This window comes from Ascaphus truei, chromosome 4, assembly GCF_040206685.1.
Source record: "Ascaphus truei isolate aAscTru1 chromosome 4, aAscTru1.hap1, whole genome shotgun sequence".
NCBI classification, from domain to species: Eukaryota; Metazoa; Chordata; class Amphibia; order Anura; family Ascaphidae; genus Ascaphus; species Ascaphus truei.
The window spans coordinates 301441781-301462269 of record NC_134486.1 but is presented as its reverse complement, the minus strand read 5'-3'; the positions used below and the strand labels follow the sequence as shown (position 1 = coordinate 301462269).

General features: G+C 42.6%; 1 protein-coding gene across 3 annotated transcripts in view; it reads left to right on the top strand.

Moving 5' to 3' along the window:
- TBC1D32 (TBC1 domain family member 32) overlaps positions 1 to 20489 on the top strand; it is a 335208-nt gene that overhangs the window by 104909 nt on the left and 209810 nt on the right. For all 3 annotated transcript variants that reach the window (XM_075597756.1, XM_075597753.1, XM_075597754.1), the window contains one exon: positions 9194 to 9276. In XM_075597756.1, coding sequence (XP_075453871.1) covers positions 9194 to 9276 — 83 coding nt within the window. The remainder of the gene's footprint in view (positions 1 to 9193; positions 9277 to 20489) is intronic.

Below are 20489 nucleotides of genomic sequence, written 5' to 3'. Positions count from 1 at the left end.
ATACCTGGTGTATCAGTTATATCCGTTATCTCTGATTCCAAGTCAAATAATGTTTCTGACTCTTTAATCCATGAACTGAAGTTAATATCTGTGGTAATAAAACCTGACACAGTTCTTGGTGTGAGCTAGGGTGAAAAGAGCGGGGATATAGGACCCCCAAACAAAGGTATGTATACAGATAGAGTATCTGTATACATACCTGATACAGATACCACCTACATTTTAGCTGCTGTAAAATATAGGTAGGAGAAAATAAATAAGTATTGTTTTACATAAAATGTATGACTGACTGAGCATAAATAGCACAAGATAGAAAGTAATCAGACTACAATCTTGCATGCACTCTGCTTTTTTTTTTGTTTTGCTTAACATCCTGTAAAGTACTGGCACGTTTAATCATTTAATCAATTTACCTGCATTTTTACTTGTTCAGCTCATAACTTGTGATGGAGTTAAGACATTGGGGAAATAAACCTGTGCCTGTGTTAAAATGTTATTGTTAAAACTGTTTTGTCCTGTTATGCGCAGAGAGAATCTTGTTCACCGATGTCAACTTCCGTAATTATAAACCAATCTCCTTAACCCTGAGAACTGATAAATCCTTAAACCTTAGTGCATTTGTACATTAAAACCTGAAATCACATTTTCATTGACCCGTTCATTGATGTGAAATTGGCAGTGATGACGAAGTTCCTCCACACTCCATGGGTTAACAAATGTTTATATGAGTGTAACGGGTGTATCCCTCTGGCCTGACCCACCCAATCTCATATTGGCCAGTGTAGTCTAACCAGTCCCCCATTACAAGGCGTGTGTGGTGGTGCACCTGCAAGTAACAGGATTCTTGAGTCTCCCGCTTGGTGTTATTAGGGGATGTCATCAGGACAGGTAGCTGAGGTAGTGGGTGCGAGTCCAACTTACATCATGTGCAGCGCCTCCACCTCATCAGGATCTGTGCTTCCGCAGGGAGATGGTCCTGGTGAGGAACTCCTTCTTGGTGCCATCCACTGTCGAGTAATCTCACACTCACACAGTGGGGTTCTCATTATCAAGGACATCTTTATTGAATACAGGGATGTAGCAGACTGCCCCATGCAGCTGCCGGCTCTAGCCGCACATCTCTCCGTGCTGTCCCTTTGCCAGGTACGCCCTCCCGTATTGAAGTGGGATTCCCTTTCTCCTAGGGAGATCACCGCTGTGCCAGGTCCCTGGACACAGTGTGGCGTAGACAGACTTGATTGATCACTCTGCTACCGCTAGTTACTGCACTAGGGTCACAAAAGTGTTCCTCCAATCCCTTTACCTTCTGGTTACTCTTTCTCAACCAACAAACACTAACTGTCAGTGTTGTGCCCTTTATACTTCAGGGGGCAGGCGCATCTCTGAGGTCACTATCCAGGGACTCAGAGCATACAGCCACTCCCTTCCTTACACAGGGCACCACACTAGGGTGTGAGGGAAAACCTCCATAACTACTGTTGGCAGGCCTGTACTTACCAGGACTTACTGCCAACAGGGAAGATGTATACAGTCATTATTATGCATGGCTACATACTCCCCCTGGTTAATACCCACCGTCCCGGCTGGGACCTAAATTTGGTGTACCTTGCGCCAGGAAACACTGCAAAAGAACACACAAATAACATAGTAACATCATTACATGAACATAATAATGTAAGCCCATCACACTCACTGACCAGCAGGGAGCGCTAAAGAAAACAACAGACCACTCTATTGGTTACTCAATAATAATGCCGAGGGTCTGGCTTCTTCACCTCTCGCCCCGCGGCATCATGCACAGTCACGCTGTATTCTCGTGGTACCCCTCGCTCATTGCAGTACACCACCTTGTGCATATACACACTGCGCCCTATCTTCCAGACCCGCATCAGTTGAGCTACAATCTGCTCGGCCTGTATCCCTTTAATGGCTCCCCCTTTCTCTACGATATAATATTGTATATCATTCTTGAGCCATCTCTCCCTATTCTCCTCTATCTCTCTCATTAGAGGTTCTGGGACATACGGGTAATCAAGCCCATGGGACTTCCTATATTTGGCAGTAATAGCCCGTTCAGCTCTGAAAACCCTGGTCAAGCTGTTTTGACCAGCCGCCCCGGGCAACACCCATGATAGGGGCTCATCGGTTTCTACCGGGTCATCCAACCCTGCGGACCCCTTAGGGATAATAAGGCCTGCCTGGATACGATCCCACCTTACCCTTAGAGCCCTAAGGTATGACTCGTCGTCAAAGTCACCGGCAGCCCACCAGTGATCAACCACCCCCTCCCTCTCTAAAATAAAGCGGGTGCGGTCGAACCATGATACATACCCCTCGTACAACGGGGCCCACCACCTAGTCTCCTTCGTTCTTCGGAGCTAGGGTCTATAACCTCTTCTATGGACTCCTCATCAGGCCCACCAGAAGATACCCCAGATGTACCCTCAGATCTCTCATTAACTCCTTTATACTGAGAGGTGTTTCTTACTGTGATACTAAGCCCACTAGGGCAATCGCTGGATACCGACACTTGTCTGGACATGCTCCCTCCCTGACCCATCATCCGACGTACCCAAGTCCAGGCTTCCAGTCCGATCATCGGAAGGACCCCGTGACTCCCCGGACAACCCTAAGCTGGAACTGGACCCAAATAAAATAGTGACGGGTACAGGGGCTTTAGCTAGGGCCTTGGGGCTAACCTTGGGTGTGGACGGGGTTTGGGGACGGGACCGAACAGTAGGCATTGACAGGGTTTCGACCTGCTCCCCAGCGATACCTGCCTTAACGTCGCCACAAAGTCCATTCTTGTCTCCAACAGCTGGGCTTCTGGTTCTGCAGCTCAAACGCCCGTTCCCCCTGGTAGTAGGGGATCGTTTCCCGCTGCTTGACCGCAGAGGCGCCACCATCTCCCACTCGGTGCCGCTCTGGTCCGCCGGAACCACTTCCGCACACGCACGTGCTGCGACGCCATCTTGGGGTGGATCCCCAAGTGGGATCTCTTCCTCCACGAGGACATCCGCCAACGCCCGTCTGCTGCGCGATCCAGTCTGGCTCTGGACTCGCTCTTCCGGATCTTCCACCCCCGGGGCCTGCGACAGGCACGGTGTCTTAGTACCTCGCAGGGTAGGGGTGGATCGACCTCCGTCCGATCCACTGGTCACCACGGCAGTGGGACTCCGGCGATCGGGTGGTCGCGGTACTGGAGACACTCGACTCCGTGTCTCCACACCACGAGGAATTGCATCCCTCCATGGCGTACCAATGGTATGATAGTCTCGTTTTATGACTATCTTACTCGCCAGCCTTGCACACTCCTCGTCCGAGGATTCCAGTTTGCAGTTCGGCCGAGGCATCCCAGTAGGAGACCGGCGATGAGCTCCTCGGTGATCACCTCTCCGATGGCTGGGTTTCTCCGTCGGAAGCACCAGTGCTGACTCCGACTCCGCGGGACTTGCACTCTTGTTCCAGAGAGCTCCCGGCTGTTCTTCTATTGGCATCGGGACATTTCCGGTCACTCCCACAGCTTGCACCGGTACGAATGTGGTCATGGGCCACATATACTGCAGTCCACAGTGAGGGCATCGGGCCTCGCTGCCCACGGCTCCGCCCGGCAGTCTGCACTGCAGGCAAAGACATGCCACAGTCTCCACACCCTCCACCCGGATTACCAGGAAGCCTCCTGGAGCCGAATAAGGGTGAGTGGAAATCACCGGACACTGGTCCACTTTGTCAGCAGCTTCAGCCATCTTTATCAGCGGAGGCACTCGTCTCAGAGGTCTATACTGGTCAATGGCTCTTCGCAACTGAAAGGCATGGGCTGATGTAGCAACCCTTCCTCCCATTTTCTCTGTCGACATCCGGTGAAACCGCAAACCACTCCCCCTGGTTGAAACGAGGGGGATGTCTCGTAGACTTGTAGGCTGACCCAGCACAGGTGCGGAGTGAATCATAGTCCATGAGGGCGCGGCTCCAGCTTTCGCGCCAAACTCCCCATCGGGGTGGAGTTTTCTCGTTGGCGCCAATCCTGGCCAACAATTAGCAAACTGCAAAGTTGCAAGACTTTCTGCAGCATGCCCACGCGGTGTCCCGGGAACGCGGGAACCGCCATCTTGGTAAGCATTGTCTTTTTTTTCATTGAAGGCAGCGTCTGGCTGTTTGTTAATAGGTGTATAACAAAGTCCATTTCGTTCCTCCCATCTCGCAAGACTGTCGTCCTCACTATTCTCGGGGGTATCTTCCCGAGAACATAGGCAGGACAAACACGGCGCAGCCACGGCTTTCACGCCATTCCACAACAAGCCCACAAAAGTCTCTTCTGTAGCCTGTTCTTCACCCACGCACAGTTCATATGCGTGTTCTTCCTCTGACCGCAATCCTGGACCTTCTGCTCTGTGCAGATCCTCCATTCTTGGGGTTCTCTCTCTCTCCGCCATCCTGGACCTTCTGCTCTGTGCAGATCCTCCATTCCGACAGGTCTCTTTTGACCGTTGAACACGGGGTTTTTGTACATGGAGCTCCGCTCTGCGGGGCAGCTACCACATCCATACAATAAACATGCCTTGTGCACCACCTTGTGTACCTAACGTAGATCTGACTCGTGTTTGCACTACCTCAGGCTAGGCTCACTCCTTCTGTGTCTACTGTAACACGTTCCTCCAGTCTGTGCTCCTTGGTAAGTGATCTGGAATGAAGACTAGAGTACTCTGGCTCTTCCATGCAGTACTTTGGGCGTCTACCTACTTTTGGCTAGCCTAGTGCGGACCCTTCCAGAATTCCTGCTCTCAGTTACCAGTTTACCCCTTCAGGCGTCCCCCGCTAGCGCTACCTCAAGGCGACTAGGACAGCAATAGCCTCCCGCTCCAGACTCACTAACCCCTAACGGCTCCCAAGGCGTCTTTGCGGCATGCAGCTCCAGCATCTCCCCGACTACCCCTGGCTCCGTCCCACGCAGCACAAAGTGGCAGCAGACACTTTCCCTGTTTCCTAATGTGTGCCTAGCAAAAGCCTGTCCTGTTAACAGGTATCTCAGCAGCGCCTCCAATTGTAACGGGTGTATCCCTCTGGCCTGACCCACCCAATCTCATATTGGCCAGTGTAGTCTAACCAGTCCCCCATTACAAGGCGTGTGTGGTGGTGCACCTGCAAGTAACAGGATTCTTGAGTCTCCCGCTTGGTGTTATTAGGGGATGTCATCAGGACAGGTAGCTGAGGTAGTGGGTGCGAGTCCAACTTACATCATGTGCAGCGCCTCCACCTCATCAGGATCTGTGCTTCCGCAGGGAGATGGTCCTGGTGAGGAACTCCTTCTTGGTGCCATCCACTGTCGAGTAATCTCACACTCACACAGTGGGGTTCTCATTATCAAGGACATCTTTATTGAATACAGGGATGTAGCAGACTGCCCCATGCAGCTGCCGGCTCTAGCCGCACATCTCTCCGTGCTGTCCCTTTGCCAGGTACGCCCTCCCGTATTGAAGTGGGATTCCCTTTCTCCTAGGGAGATCACCGCTGTGCCAGGTCCCTGGACACAGTGTGGCGTAGACAGACTTGATTGATCACTCTGCTACCGCTAGTTACTGCACTAGGGTCACAAAAGTGTTCCTCCAATCCCTTTACCTTCTGGTTACTCTCTCAACCAACAAACACTAACTGTCAGTGTTGTGCCCTTTATACCTCAGGGGGCAGGCGCATCTCTGAGGTCACTATCCAGGGACTCAGAGCATACAGCCACTCCCTTCCTTACACAGGGCACCACACTAGGGTGTGAGGGAAAACCTCCATAACTACTGTTGGCAGGCCTGTACTTACCAGGACTTACTGCCAACAGGGAAGATGTATACAGTCATTATTATGCATGGCTACATGAGTTTAATGAATAGGTCAAAAGTTGGTTTCAAGTGGGAAAATGGCTATACAGTATATGTCTATTTGAACTGACAAAAAGTAGAGTGCCTCTTTCATTATTCTTGGCTTCATAGTCTTGTAAAATTGCTATACAAATTAGTTTCCTCTGGAAAATACTTTTTGCAATATGACCAATTGTTTTTAAGTTCAAGCAAAAGTCTTTTCAGTGCTACTCTTGTTGATTTAATTGAATGAAAAGTTTTTAGCTAAAATTATTCAGCAATGATTCATTTTCCATATTAATTAAACCACTACCTAACTGAAAGAGTACATGTAAGACATGCTTTGCATTATCTGTGTGAAAAACAAAGCACGTTTTCCAAATTAAAAAGTACAGCAGTTTCCTCAGTTTATTGAATATATTAAATAATAAAATGCAATGCTGGCCCATGTGCACAGTATCAAGGCAAACGTTGTGCATTATTGGAGTAAAAACTTACCAGATTTAGTAAAAAAAAAAAGGAATTCTATTGATACAGTATAATTTCGTTTTTTACTTTGTTATACTGTATTTGGAGAAATATTTTTGCCCTACAATTGCACCGATTTTGCTTTGATACATATTCCCCATAATCGCTTAATATTGGTATATTACACCACATCTTAAATACAGCAAATGAGGCCATTTAACTCCAATAGACAGTAGAGAAATACTTGTGCAATTACATGTAATATATTTTAAAGCAGCATTTCTCAAAAATAGTAAATTGATTTTTTGTATTTGGAATCAGTGGGACTTCTAGTGTTGAACGGCTCTAATTTCAGCGCTTTGGGCACCTCGATTCCAGGGGTACATCCAGCTTTTGGTGCCTGCATGCCTCCCTCATATAATATCCAATACGGCCACTGGATCATGCTAGATTTGGTAGCAGTATTGATTCCCCTGGGGTGATTTCACTGGCCTGGTCCTGACAAGGTTCAGCACCAGAGGACTCCCTAGTTCCAATTATATAATCAAATCAATGGAGAAAAAATAACCAAAAAAGTCTTTGATGCTACAAAAAGATACAACAATTTGCTTAATATCACAAGGAGGTGACAGTGAGGTTTCCATTCGTTTCACAAATGTCATGATTGTTTCTGAAGGTTTTTTTTATGAATGGGAACCAGTTTTAGCACATTTAATGTTTAACAGCATCTTTCATTCTCTTTTGCAAATTGTTAGAGCTGTATGTGTTTTACTTCTAAAATCTATAACAAAATGCAGTAAAGTGGCCTGACTGGGCAGTGTAATTGCTCCTTCATGTTGACCAAATAAAACATGGCAGTCCAAGTAAAAAATTATGCAGTGTCCACTTTTTATATATGTATGCTTTTTTAAGGTTATAGAAGGCTTTGTCTATAGTGCAGGATACGGCGCAAGCTGCGTAGGTCGCGCCGAAACAAACACTAGGATGCCAATACATGTGCACATAGTGCGCACATGCGCTACAGGGAGAGCGGCGCTTTTCAATACAAACAAGTTTGTATTTGAAGTGCGACGCTGGGAGGAGGAAGCGCTGAAGCTAGCGCGTTCTATTGTGGATGCGGCCTTATGGAGTAGAACATACCATTATCACATGGCAATTCATGGCTGTCATTTTATGTAAATACCTCAATTTGTATTGGGACAATTACTTCTCTTTTAACCAGCTCCTGGTAATGCATTCACATATATACTGTAAACATCTAATCTGCAAACTAAAGATGGAGAACATCCAAATCGCCATTCTTTTACATACAGTAGTATATCACTTTTACACATTGCTTGTTCCTATATGTTAAACATAAGATGAAAAAGCCTCAATGCTACATCTAATCTGACATATTATATAGTTAAATACTATCTGTTTTTATTCACATAAGTGGGGGTCATTTAGTTAAATTATTTGGCCAAAGCATTATAAACATACAACCACATCAAGGTAAACACTTTTCTGCAGGTCCTACACTACCTACAAATGTTCCCTTTCCCTCTCTAATGGAGGGAGACATTTTCCAATAGACTGGTCATTCACCAGTGTATGGCACACATATATATAGTGTAGTGGGTTTGGATTTTGAGTCTGCTGGAATTGTGTGTTTCTACAGTATATATTAAACATTTTTTTATGGAGGAGACCAGATTATTTCATTTGGATATAAAAACCCTGTAGCTGATAAGCAGCACTAGACGTCTTCTTATCTGTCAGTTCTCTCTATATGTTCCCAGCGGCACCATTCCAGTGCACCGCAAAATTAATTTTTAAGAAATATATTTCAGAGCAGATTAAAAATTCATTGAACATAAAAAAAAAATCATTAAGAAGAAATATGGTGATTAGATTCTAAAGAGGTTTAGTAAATAGATTTACCATTAGGAGTGATAATTTCCATACTTATTTGAAACTTTATGCAGAAGCTGAGGGAGGTTAAAATATAAGTCCAATAACCGAGTATACTTGTGCTCTTAAAGTAGTATTGCATGTTTCATAACAATGTAATCTGTATTTTAATAACTATGTTCAGCCAACATTCATCAGATACATTGCTCAAAAGTGCGGGGGCAGCGGCTTTTTACATGTAGGGAATATTTAGAAGTGACTAACGGACACCATGATGATGAAATGGAAGAATCCTGGTACATTTTCAATGAAAATTACATAGTACTGCTCAACCCTGTTATAACACGATCCATTACAACGCGAATCCGCTTATAACGCGATGCAAGCGTGGCTCTCAATTTTCGTATTTATGAGTACTTTACAACACGATTATTGGTATCTTAAATACTTTAATGTACATTGCATACAATTGTACCTTATTTCTAACGTGACTCTTTGGACCCCAAGCACAGCGTTATAAGAGGATTGAGCTGTAAATGCAAAACAACATGTGAGAAACAAAAAAACAATCACTGTTGACCTTTTTTATATATACTGTATGACAAAAGAAGTGTTACACTAAAATGTGGTGACCTATCTAGTTAAGCATTAACAATGCTAGAATACCCTTCGCTTAACAATGCTCAACACAAGATATTTTCTCAGGGTCAACAGACACAAAATTCGCCACTATCAGTGCTGGAGCATAAATATGTTGCCGGAACCTACAATGATGGAGTGTGTCAGAGAGCAAACATCTGTGTGCCTTTTTACTTGATGTTTGTACCGTAACATGTTGATATTTCAGAAAAACAGCATGACCATTACAGCTTTTCACCAATGCCTATTTACATTCACATTATATTACTGATAGAGCTACATATATTTTGAATATGGTTTACCCATTGTGAATTACCTAACATACAGTGTATTCCTGTGCATTACAGACAATTGTGCTCTCAGAAAGAACCCCAACACCTGTAGCTGGAGCTGCATCTATTTCATCTGGAAGTCAGGAATCACAGGGGACGTAAGTTTTACTGTTCTAGTTTAGAGATTGTTGTTATATGAAAAAGGTAACAGAAAAGTAGAATAGGAGCACTTATAAGTCCAAGCGTATGCAGCCATGGTGCAATTCTATCCACTGCAAAGGAGGAACATCTGTAGAATAGGAGCATACTATAAGCGGCACTCCAGTGGTCTTGTGAAAAGTCATTAAGGTTTATTAAAGCATTCAACGTTTCGGGCCACATTGAAAAATGTCCACAGTGGGACTGAAATGTTGATTCATTTAATTAAACCCTATTGACTCTTTTCATAAGACCATGGGAATGCCTTTAACAGTATGTTTCTATCCTACATGTGCAAAAGTTAAGTATTTGTATAGTCTAGACCAAGGGTCTGCAACCTCACAAGGAAGAAGAGCCATTTTATTAAAAATGTATTTCTCCAAAATATTCCGAGAGCCGCAACACAAGCATTAATATTAAACCCCAACAAACACATACATATACTGTACAAACACACACTAATAGGCAGGGCCGCCAACAGGGGGGTGTCTGCCGGGGTTGGCGTCCTGGGCCCGGTGGGCCAGGGACGCCAAGAGGGGGGGGTGGGGGGCAAAATAAAATGGCTGCCTGTTGTGGCCGGGCCCCAGCTCTGCATCAGATGCAGGCCTTCCTGTCCCAACCTCTGTCATCAGCGTGCCGCGCCCCTATGACATCGGCGCGCCTCAGCTTCCGGTGCACGCTGACTGGAAGGTCGGTGTGGGACACAGAGTGAGGAGGCCTGCATCTGATGGCCAGTCGCGGCCGGGCCCCGACTCTCTGCCGGACCCCCCAGCCACCGGTCCCCGCAGCCACCGGTCCCGACCACCCCCAAGGTATGTTTACTTTTTTAGTATGTATTGGGGGGAGGGGTCTTTTTATATGTATTGGGGGGAGTGGGGGTCTTTTTAAATGTATTGAAGGGGAGTGGGGGTCTTGTTATATGTATTGGTGGGGTGGGGGTCTTGTTATATGTTTAGGGGTTGGGGTCATGTTATATGTATTGTGGGGGTCTTGTTATATGTATTGGTGGGGTGCGGGCTCTTGTTATATGTATTGGGAGGGGAGTGGGGGTCTAGTTATATGCATTGGGAGGGGAGTGGGGGTCTAGTTATATGCATTGGGGGTAGTAGGGGTCTTGTTATATGTATTGGGGAGTGGGGGTCTTTTTATATGTATTGGGGGAGTGGGGGGTCTTGTTATATGTATTGGGGGAGTAGGGGTCTTGTTATATGTATTGGGGGGAGTGGGGGTCTTGTTATATGTACTGGGGGGAGTGGGGGTCTTGTTACGTGTTGGGGGAGTGGGGGTCTAGTTTTATGTATTGGAGGAGTGGGGGTCTTGTTATATGTATTGGAGGAGTGGGGGTCTTTATATATGTATTGGAGGAGTGGGGGTCTTGTTATATGTACTGGGGGGAGTGGGGGTCCTGTTATATGTATTTTGGGAGTAGAGGTCTTTTTATGTGTGTGGGGGTCTTTTTATATGTATTGGGTGAGTGGAGGTCTTGTTATATGTATTGGGGGTAGTGGGGGTCTTGTTATATGTATTGGGGGGAGTGGGGGTCGTGTTATATGTATTGGGGGGAGTGCTGGTCTTATATGTATTGGGGGGAGTGGGGGTCGTGTTATATGTATTGGGGGGAGTGCTGGTCTTATATGTATTGGGGGAATGGGGGGTCTTTTTATATGTACTGGGAGAGTGGGGGTCTTTTTATATGTATTTGGGGGAGTGGACGTCTTTTTATATGTATTTGGGGTACTGGACGTCTTTTTATATGTATTGGGGAAGCGGGGGTTCTTTATATGTCTTGAGGCTTTTTTATATGCGTTGGAGGGGTTTTATATGCATTGCGGCTTTTTATATATGCATTGTTTTTTTTATATATATATATATATATATGCATTGGCTGCGGGGGTGGGGGAGTGGGGTGGCTGCGGGGGTGGGGGATTTGGCCAGCGCTGGTCGTGATTCTTGTTGCCGCCAGACCTGACGTCTCCCCAGCTGCTTGCCTGCCTCTCTCCTGTACTGTCCCATGCCGGGATCTGTGACGTTGGCTCACGCCTGAAGTTGCGACATGCACTGCCAGTGCGCACCAGCATGAGAGGCAGGCAAACAGCTGGGGAGACGTCAGGTCTGGCGGCAACAAGAGGCCCGACCAGCGCCAGCCGGGTCTCCCCGCTTCCGCAGCCACCACCAGGATTGTGAGGGAAAGAGGCAGCAGCTGGGGGTCGAAACCTGCAGAGACCCGCAAGTAGGAATGGAAAGAGCCCCATGCGACTCAGAAGCCGCCGGTTGCCGACCCCAGGTCTAGTCTAAGCAACATATATTAATAACCTGAGCGGTAATTATAATGAAAATTTAACTTCTACCAACATACTGTACCAGTTATTTACCATATATGTAAGTTATGGTGTGTAAAACCGTAACAAACACCCTCCACCAAACAGAGTACAGCAAATAAAAATGCCACTTGTGAGGACATTCACGCCTGACAGGTTCACGTACACGCCTTTCCCCATAATCACTTGGCACACAAGGCTTCCACTGCAGCCAGGGATTCTGGTTAATGACATGCAAATGAGCACTCAGTGTGTCACTTTATACTTCTTATCCATTTTAACATGGATCCCTATGTAATATTGTGAATGTAAATATTATTAAATATAAAAAGAAAAGTGAGTAAACATTTTTGGTAGAACACACAAAAGTACACTACATATATTTCACCATAATGCTTTAGACACAGTTATGCTGACCAATTTCTGACATTGGCTTCATGTCTTAATATTTATGCATACATATTGTTTCACACTACTGCGGTTTGCTCTGGAATCTGCTTTTTATTAGATGGATATTTAGCACATTATCTAGCATACATTTTAATGTATTGTTATGCTGTTCCAAGTAAAGTTCTGATGTGTTTGGCACACATAAAAAGTTTGCCTCTCTTTTTGTAGCATTATATCCACTTTTACCATTGCCAATGCTTTACATGCTGCACCAATGTCAACAGCAAACACCATTGAAAATGATTATGTGCTGTCTTTTGGCATACAGGCTTTTCCTCTTCCAGTCAGCTAAACATACCATGGGAAAAGTGCGTTTATCAAAATGAAAGTTTTAGTTAATCATTACTTTTGTGTTCTTCTCGCATAACAAAGCTTACTGCAGATGTTACTGATGTAACTGGCCTAGTTCCATGGTCCTTTATGGGCATGTGATTCCCCCCCCCCCCCCGTCATCAACTGTGTTTAAAGCTGCAGACCAAGCAATATCACATGTTTTTTTTAATAAATCAGTTTTGTACTATGAGAACATACTTGTAGCATTTTTTTTAAAACAACTCTGAATAATATTTTTAATGTATTATAATGTAACGAGTCTTTTATGTTTCTAAAGCAATACAGGGAAAAGGGAGACCAAAAAGCGCACCAGCTGGTCTCCCTTTTCCCTGTATTGCATTGAGTAGCTGCACAGCCTGCCTGCCTGCCCTACCAGGATGTGAGTACTTGTATATTTTTCAGGGGAACCTGCCAATGAGACTGATGGTGAGTGGGTTGCACCACACACCACCTGTCTTCAGGAGGATAGTACCCATTATATGACACAATAGGTACTATATCAATTGTTAGTACCCTGGTACAGTGGTCTGGCTTATTATCATTTTGAGATATACCTGCATTTGAGCGCTTCAGCTATTTTCCATGTTTCTAAAGCAGCAATTTGCAAAGTCACATCCCCTTCCTCTTCTGAAACAGGCTCTGGCACACCCCTTTTTGAGCCCTTCCCTCACTCTAGCAGTGCACCAATTGTATCTAGTGACTGCCTGGTCACAGGATCTTCCCCACATAACTTTGCATCTTTAGTCCTTTTCTGCTGCACTGACGGTCATTTAGTGAACCCCTGAGCCGAATCTTCGCCGATCGATCACAGGAGAACGAATTGATCGGCAACTTAGATAATTACTTATCATTGTGTGGATTGTATTGATGGGGACATATTACAGGGGTCAAATTACATCAGCTTGGACTGCTGCTGTAAATGAAGAACAATAAGGAATAGATTGAATTTCCAATTGCCATATTTCATTGAACTTCAGAAAGTCAGTAACCTAGAAAAAAGGCTGATCGTGTATAATTAAATAATTGTCCCTGAAGTGAAAGGGTATATTACCTGTCCATTAATATGCAGGTTTGAGGAGTTAAAGGCATAATGCCTTTTTACCGTAAATAAAATAAATTATTGTCATCCCAGAATCCCCCAGCCCCATTCCATACGTCTCGCCCCACCCTGCCCACTATCCAAGCCCATCCCACTTGCTCCACAACCGCTCCACACACTGCCTTCCCCAACTCTACAGATCTCCCCCACCGACAAGCTCTTTGATTGGTCAATATTCTGGCCATTAATAGTTGGTAACCATAAATTGTTGGCAGCTTGCCAAACAATTACTTACTTTGAGGAGAGAACACAAAAATCACCAAGCGCTCCTGCAAGTGTTTCAGATGGGAGGAAATAATACAGTATAATAAATGCAGAATATAAAATGAAATAATATACAACCAGTGCCACTTTGCAGCTCGACCTTCAGTGGATCTTCCTTATAGATCCTTATATAGTTGCAGTGTCCAGAAGTCAGGGAGCGCAGACACCAGGATGGACATATGAGGAAAAAAAACAATAACACAAATGATAGTGCAATCCTGTAAGGTGAAAAAATGATACAACTGGGAATGGGGACATACACAGTGGATGAAAACAAATGTAAACAGATAGCCACTGCTATAATCCTATGGGGTGGGAGGCTGAAATATAATAAGGTGTACACATGACACAGTGGTTGAAATCAAGAATGGCCACACAGATGTAGAAAATGGTAAAAAAAAAAAAAAAAAAGGTTTAGTTAAAGGACATACAGAACACCTACAAGCTCAAATTGAACCCCCAAAATACCCACAACATATATATAAGCATATAAGTTTCACAGAGGAGTGCTACTGAGCATGGCAATATGTATTTAAAACCAGAGACATAACATAAAACACAGATAAAGCTCAGTGCACATCCAGAAAAACTTATATACGGTACAGTGCCTAAATATACATGTATAAATAACTAATAAATAAAATGGTCTTTTAGTTTAACATTTTGGCCAAATTGTTATAAGCCCTTGAGCCAAACTTCACGGCAGACCACGTTTCAAGGGTCCCTACACTAATATAAATTCTTAATAACCTGTGCATTGCCAGGAAGAATGATTTATAATAAATCTGTCAATATAAGTTGCAAAAGTTCTAAGTTTGATTGAAGCTTTTATTAACCTGTACATTACCAGGAAAAGCACTCTGTCATAGATTTGTCACAATCACACTGCATGCAGGCAAGTTCCCCTGATAGTTGGAGATGCCATGGAGTGAGCTTTTAACCATTTAAATGTGGGAGGGGGTGAGCTTCAATTGGATAGGAGGTTGCCACCCTCCAAAACAGCCAAGACTAGCTGCACAAGAATTATAAAACATACAGAACACCTACAAGCTCAAATTGAACCCCCAAAATACCCACAACATATATATAAGCATATAAGTTTCACAGAGGAGTGCTACTGAGCATGGCAATATGTATTTAAAACCAGAGACATAACATAAAACACAGATAAAGCTCAGTGCACATCCAGAAAAACTTATATACGGTACAGTGCCTAAATATACATGTATAAATAACTAATAAATAAAATGGTCTTTTAGTTTAACATTTTGGCCAAATTGTTATAAGCCCTTGAGCCAAACTTCACGGCAGACCACGTTTCAAGGGTCCCTACACTAATATAAATTCTTAATAACCTGTGCATTGCCAGGAAGAATGATTTATAATAAATCTGTCAATATAAGTTGCAAAAGTTCTAAGTTTGATTGAAGCTTTTATTAACCTGTACATTACCAGGAAAAGCACTCTGTCATAGATTTGTCACAATCACACTGCATGCAGGCAAGTTCCCCTGATAGTTGGAGATGCCATGGAGTGAGCTTTTAACCATTTAAATGTGGGAGGGAGTGAGCTTCAATTGGATAGGAGGTTGCCACCCTCCAAAACAGCCAAGACTAGCTGCACAAGAATTATAAAACATACAGAACACCTACAAGCTCAAATTGAACCCCCAAAATACCCACAACATATATATAAGCATATAAGTTTCACAGAGGAGTGCTACTGAGCATGGCAATATGTATTTAAAACCAGAGACATAACATAAAACACAGATAAAGCTCAGTGCACATCCAGAAAAACTTATATACGGTACAGTGCCTAAATATACATGTATAAATAACTAATAAATAAAATGGTCTTTTAGTTTAACATTTTGGCCAAATTGTTATAAGCCCTTGAGCCAAACTTCACGGCAGACCACGTTTCAAGGGTCCCTACACTAATATAAATTCTTAATAACCTGTGCATTGCCAGGAAGAATGATTTATAATAAATCTGTCAATATAAGTTGCAAAAGTTCTAAGTTTGATTGAAGCTTTTATTAACCTGTACATTACCAGGAAAAGCACTCTGTCATAGATTTGTCACAATCACACTGCATGCAGGCAAGTTCCCCTGATAGTTGGAGATGCCATGGAGTGAGCTTTTAACCATTTAAATGTGGGAGGGGGTGAGCTTCAATTGGATAGGAGGTTGCCACCCTCCAAAACAGCCAAGACTAGCTGCACAAGAATTATAAAACATACAGAACACCTACAAGCTCAAATTGAACCCCCAAAATACCCACAACATATATATAAGCATATAAGTTTCACAGAGGAGTGCTACTGAGCATGGCAATATGTATTTAAAACCAGAGACATAACATAAAACACAGATAAAGCTCAGTGCACATCCAGAAAAACTTATATACGGTACAGTGCCTAAATATACATGTATAAATAACTAATAAATAAAATGGTCTTTTAGTTTAACATTTTGGCCAAATTGTTATAAGCCCTTGAGCCAAACTTCACGGCAGACCACGTTTCAAGGGTCCCTACACTAATATAAATTCTTAATAACCTGTGCATTGCCAGGAAGAATGATTTATAATAAATCTGTCAATATAAGTTGCAAAAGTTCTAAGTTTGATTGAAGCTTTTATTAACCTGTACATTACCAGGAAAAGCACTCTGTCATAGATTTGTCACAATCACACTGCATGCAGGCAAGTTCCCCTGATAGTTGGAGATGCCATGGAGTGAGCTTTTAACCATTTAAATGTGGGAGGGAGTGAGCTTCAATTGGATAGGAGGTTGCCACCCTCCAAAACAGCCAAGACTAGCTGCACAAGAATTATAAAACATACAGAACACCTACAAGCTCAAATTGAACCCCCAAAATACCCACAACATATATATAAGCATATAAGTTTCACAGAGGAGTGCTACTGAGCATGGCAATATGTATTTAAAACCAGAGACATAACATAAAACACAGATAAAGCTCAGTGCACATCCAGAAAAACTTATATACGGTACAGTGCCTAAATATACATGTATAAATAACTAATAAATAAAATGGTCTTTTAGTTTAACATTTTGGCCAAATTGTTATAAGCCCTTGAGCCAAACTTCACGGCAGACCACGTTTCAAGGGTCCCTACACTAATATAAATTCTTAATAACCTGTGCATTGCCAGGAAGAATGATTTATAATAAATCTGTCAATATAAGTTGCAAAAGTTCTAAGTTTGATTGAAGCTTTTATTAACCTGTACATTACCAGGAAAAGCACTCTGTCATAGATTTGTCACAATCACACTGCATGCAGGCAAGTTCCCCTGATAGTTGGAGATGCCATGGAGTGAGCTTTTAACCATTTAAATGTGGGAGGGAGTGAGCTTCAATTGGATAGGAGGTTGCCACCCTCCAAAACAGCCAAGACTAGCTGCACAAGAATTATAAAACATACAGAACACCTACAAGCTCAAATTGAACCCCCAAAATACCCACAACATATATATAAGCATATAAGTTTCACAGAGGAGTGCTACTGAGCATGGCAATATGTATTTAAAACCAGAGACATAACATAAAACACAGATAAAGCTCAGTGCACATCCAGAAAAACTTATATACGGTACAGTGCCTAAATATACATGTATAAATAACTAATAAATAAAATGGTCTTTTAGTTTAACATTTTGGCCAAATTGTTATAAGCCCTTGAGCCAAACTTCACGGCAGACCACGTTTCAAGGGTCCCTACACTAATATAAATTCTTAATAACCTGTGCATTGCCAGGAAGAATGATTTATAATAAATCTGTCAATATAAGTTGCAAAAGTTCTAAGTTTGATTGAAGCTTTTATTAACCTGTACATTACCAGGAAAAGCACTCTGTCATAGATTTGTCACAATCACACTGCATGCAGGCAAGTTCCCCTGATAGTTGGAGATGCCATGGAGTGAGCTTTTAACCATTTAAATGTGGGAGGGAGTGAGCTTCAATTGGATAGGAGGTTGCCACCCTCCAAAACAGCCAAGACTAGCTGCACAAGAATTATAAAACATACAGAACACCTACAAGCTCAAATTGAACCCCCAAAATACCCACAACATATATATAAGCATATAAGTTTCACAGAGGAGTGCTACTGAGCATGGCAATATGTATTTAAAACCAGAGACATAACATAAAACACAGATAAAGCTCAGTGCACATCCAGAAAAACTTATATACGGTACAGTGCCTAAATATACATGTATAAATAACTAATAAATAAAATGGTCTTTTAGTTTAACATTTTGGCCAAATTGTTATAAGCCCTTGAGCCAAACTTCACGGCAGACCACGTTTCAAGGGTCCCTACACTAATATAAATTCTTAATAACCTGTGCATTGCCAGGAAGAATGATTTATAATAAATCTGTCAATATAAGTTGCAAAAGTTCTAAGTTTGATTGAAGCTTTTATTAACCTGTACATTACCAGGAAAAGCACTCTGTCATAGATTTGTCACAATCACACTGCATGCAGGCAAGTTCCCCTGATAGTTGGAGATGCCATGGAGTGAGCTTTTAACCATTTAAATGTGGGAGGGAGTGAGCTTCAATTGGATAGGAGGTTGCCACCCTCCAAAACAGCCAAGACTAGCTGCACAAGAATTATAAAACATACAGAACACCTACAAGCTCAAATTGAACCCCCAAAATACCCACAACATATATATAAGCATATAAGTTTCACAGAGGAGTGCTACTGAGCATGGCAATATGTATTTAAAACCAGAGACATAACATAAAACACAGATAAAGCTCAGTGCACATCCAGAAAAACTTATATACGGTACAGTGCCTAAATATACATGTATAAATAACTAATAAATAAAATGGTCTTTTAGTTTAACATTTTGGCCAAATTGTTATAAGCCCTTGAGCCAAACTTCACGGCAGACCACGTTTCAAGGGTCCCTACACTAATATAAATTCTTAATAACCTGTGCATTGCCAGGAAGAATGATTTATAATAAATCTGTCAATATAAGTTGCAAAAGTTCTAAGTTTGATTGAAGCTTTTATTAACCTGTACATTACCAGGAAAAGCACTCTGTCATAGATTTGTCACAATCACACTGCATGCAGGCAAGTTCCCCTGATAGTTGGAGATGCCATGGAGTGAGCTTTTAACCATTTAAATGTGGGAGGGAGTGAGCTTCAATTGGATAGGAGGTTGCCACCCTCCAAAACAGCCAAGACTAGCTGCACAAGAATTATAAAACATACAGAACACCTACAAGCTCAAGTTGAACCCCCAAAATACCCACAACATATATATAAGCATATAAGTTTCACAGAGGAGTGCTACTGAGCATGGCAATATGTATTTAAAACCAGAGACATAACATAAAACACAGATAAAGCTCAGTGCACATCCAGAAAAACTTATATACGGTACAGTGCCTAAATATACATGTATAAATAACTAATAAATAAAATGGTCTTTTAGTTTAACATTTTGGCCAAATTGTTATAAGCCCTTGAGCCAAACTTCACGGCAGACCACGTTTCAAGGGTCCCTACACTAATATAAATTCTTAATAACCTGTGCATTGCCAGGAAGAATGATTTATAATAAATCTGTCAATATAAGTTGCAAAAGTTCTAAGTTTGATTGAAGCTTTTATTAACCTGTACATTACCAGGAAAAGCACTCTGTCATAGATTTGTCACAATCACACTGCATGCAGGCAAGTTCCCCTGATAGTTGGAGATGCCATGGAGTGAGCTTTTAACCATTTAAATGTGGGAGGGAGTGAGCTTCAATTGGATAGGAGGTTGCCACCCTCCAAAACAGCCAAGACTAGCTGCACAAGAATTATAAAACATACAGAACACCTACAAGCTCAAATTGAACCCCCAAAATACCCACAACATATATATAAGCATATAAGTTTCACAGAGGAGTGCTACTGAGCATGGCAATATGTATTTAAAACCAGAGACATAACATAAAACACAGATAAAGCTCAGTGCACATCCAGAAAAACTTATATACGGTACAGTGCCTAAATATACATGTATAAATAACTAATAAATAAAATGGTCTTTTAGTTTAACATTTTGGCCAAATTGTTATAAGCCCTTGAGCCAAACTTCACGGCAGACCACGTTTCAAGGGTCCCTACACGAATATAAATTCTTAATAACCTGTGCATTGCCAGGAAGAATGATTTATAATAAATCTGTCAATATAAGTTGCAAAAGTTCTAAGTTTGATTGAAGCTTTTATTAACCTGTACATTACCAGGAAAAGCACTCTGTCATAGATTTGTCACAATCACACTGCATGCAGGCAAGTTCCCCTGATAGTTGGAGATGCCATGGAGTGAGCTTTTAACCATTTAAATGTGGGAGGGAGTGAGCTTCAATTGGATAGGAGGTTGCCACCCTCCAAAACAGCCAAGACTAGCTGCACAAGAATTATAAAACATACAGAACACCTACAAGCTCAAATTGAACCCCCAAAATACCCACAACATATATATAAGCATATAAGTTTCACAGAGGAGTGCTACTGAGCATGGCAATATGTATTTAAAACCAGAGACATAACATAAAACACAGATAAAGCTCAGTGCACATCCAGAAAAACTTATATACGGTACAGTGCCTACATATACATAACATTAGTTATTTATACATGTATATTTAGGCACTGTAC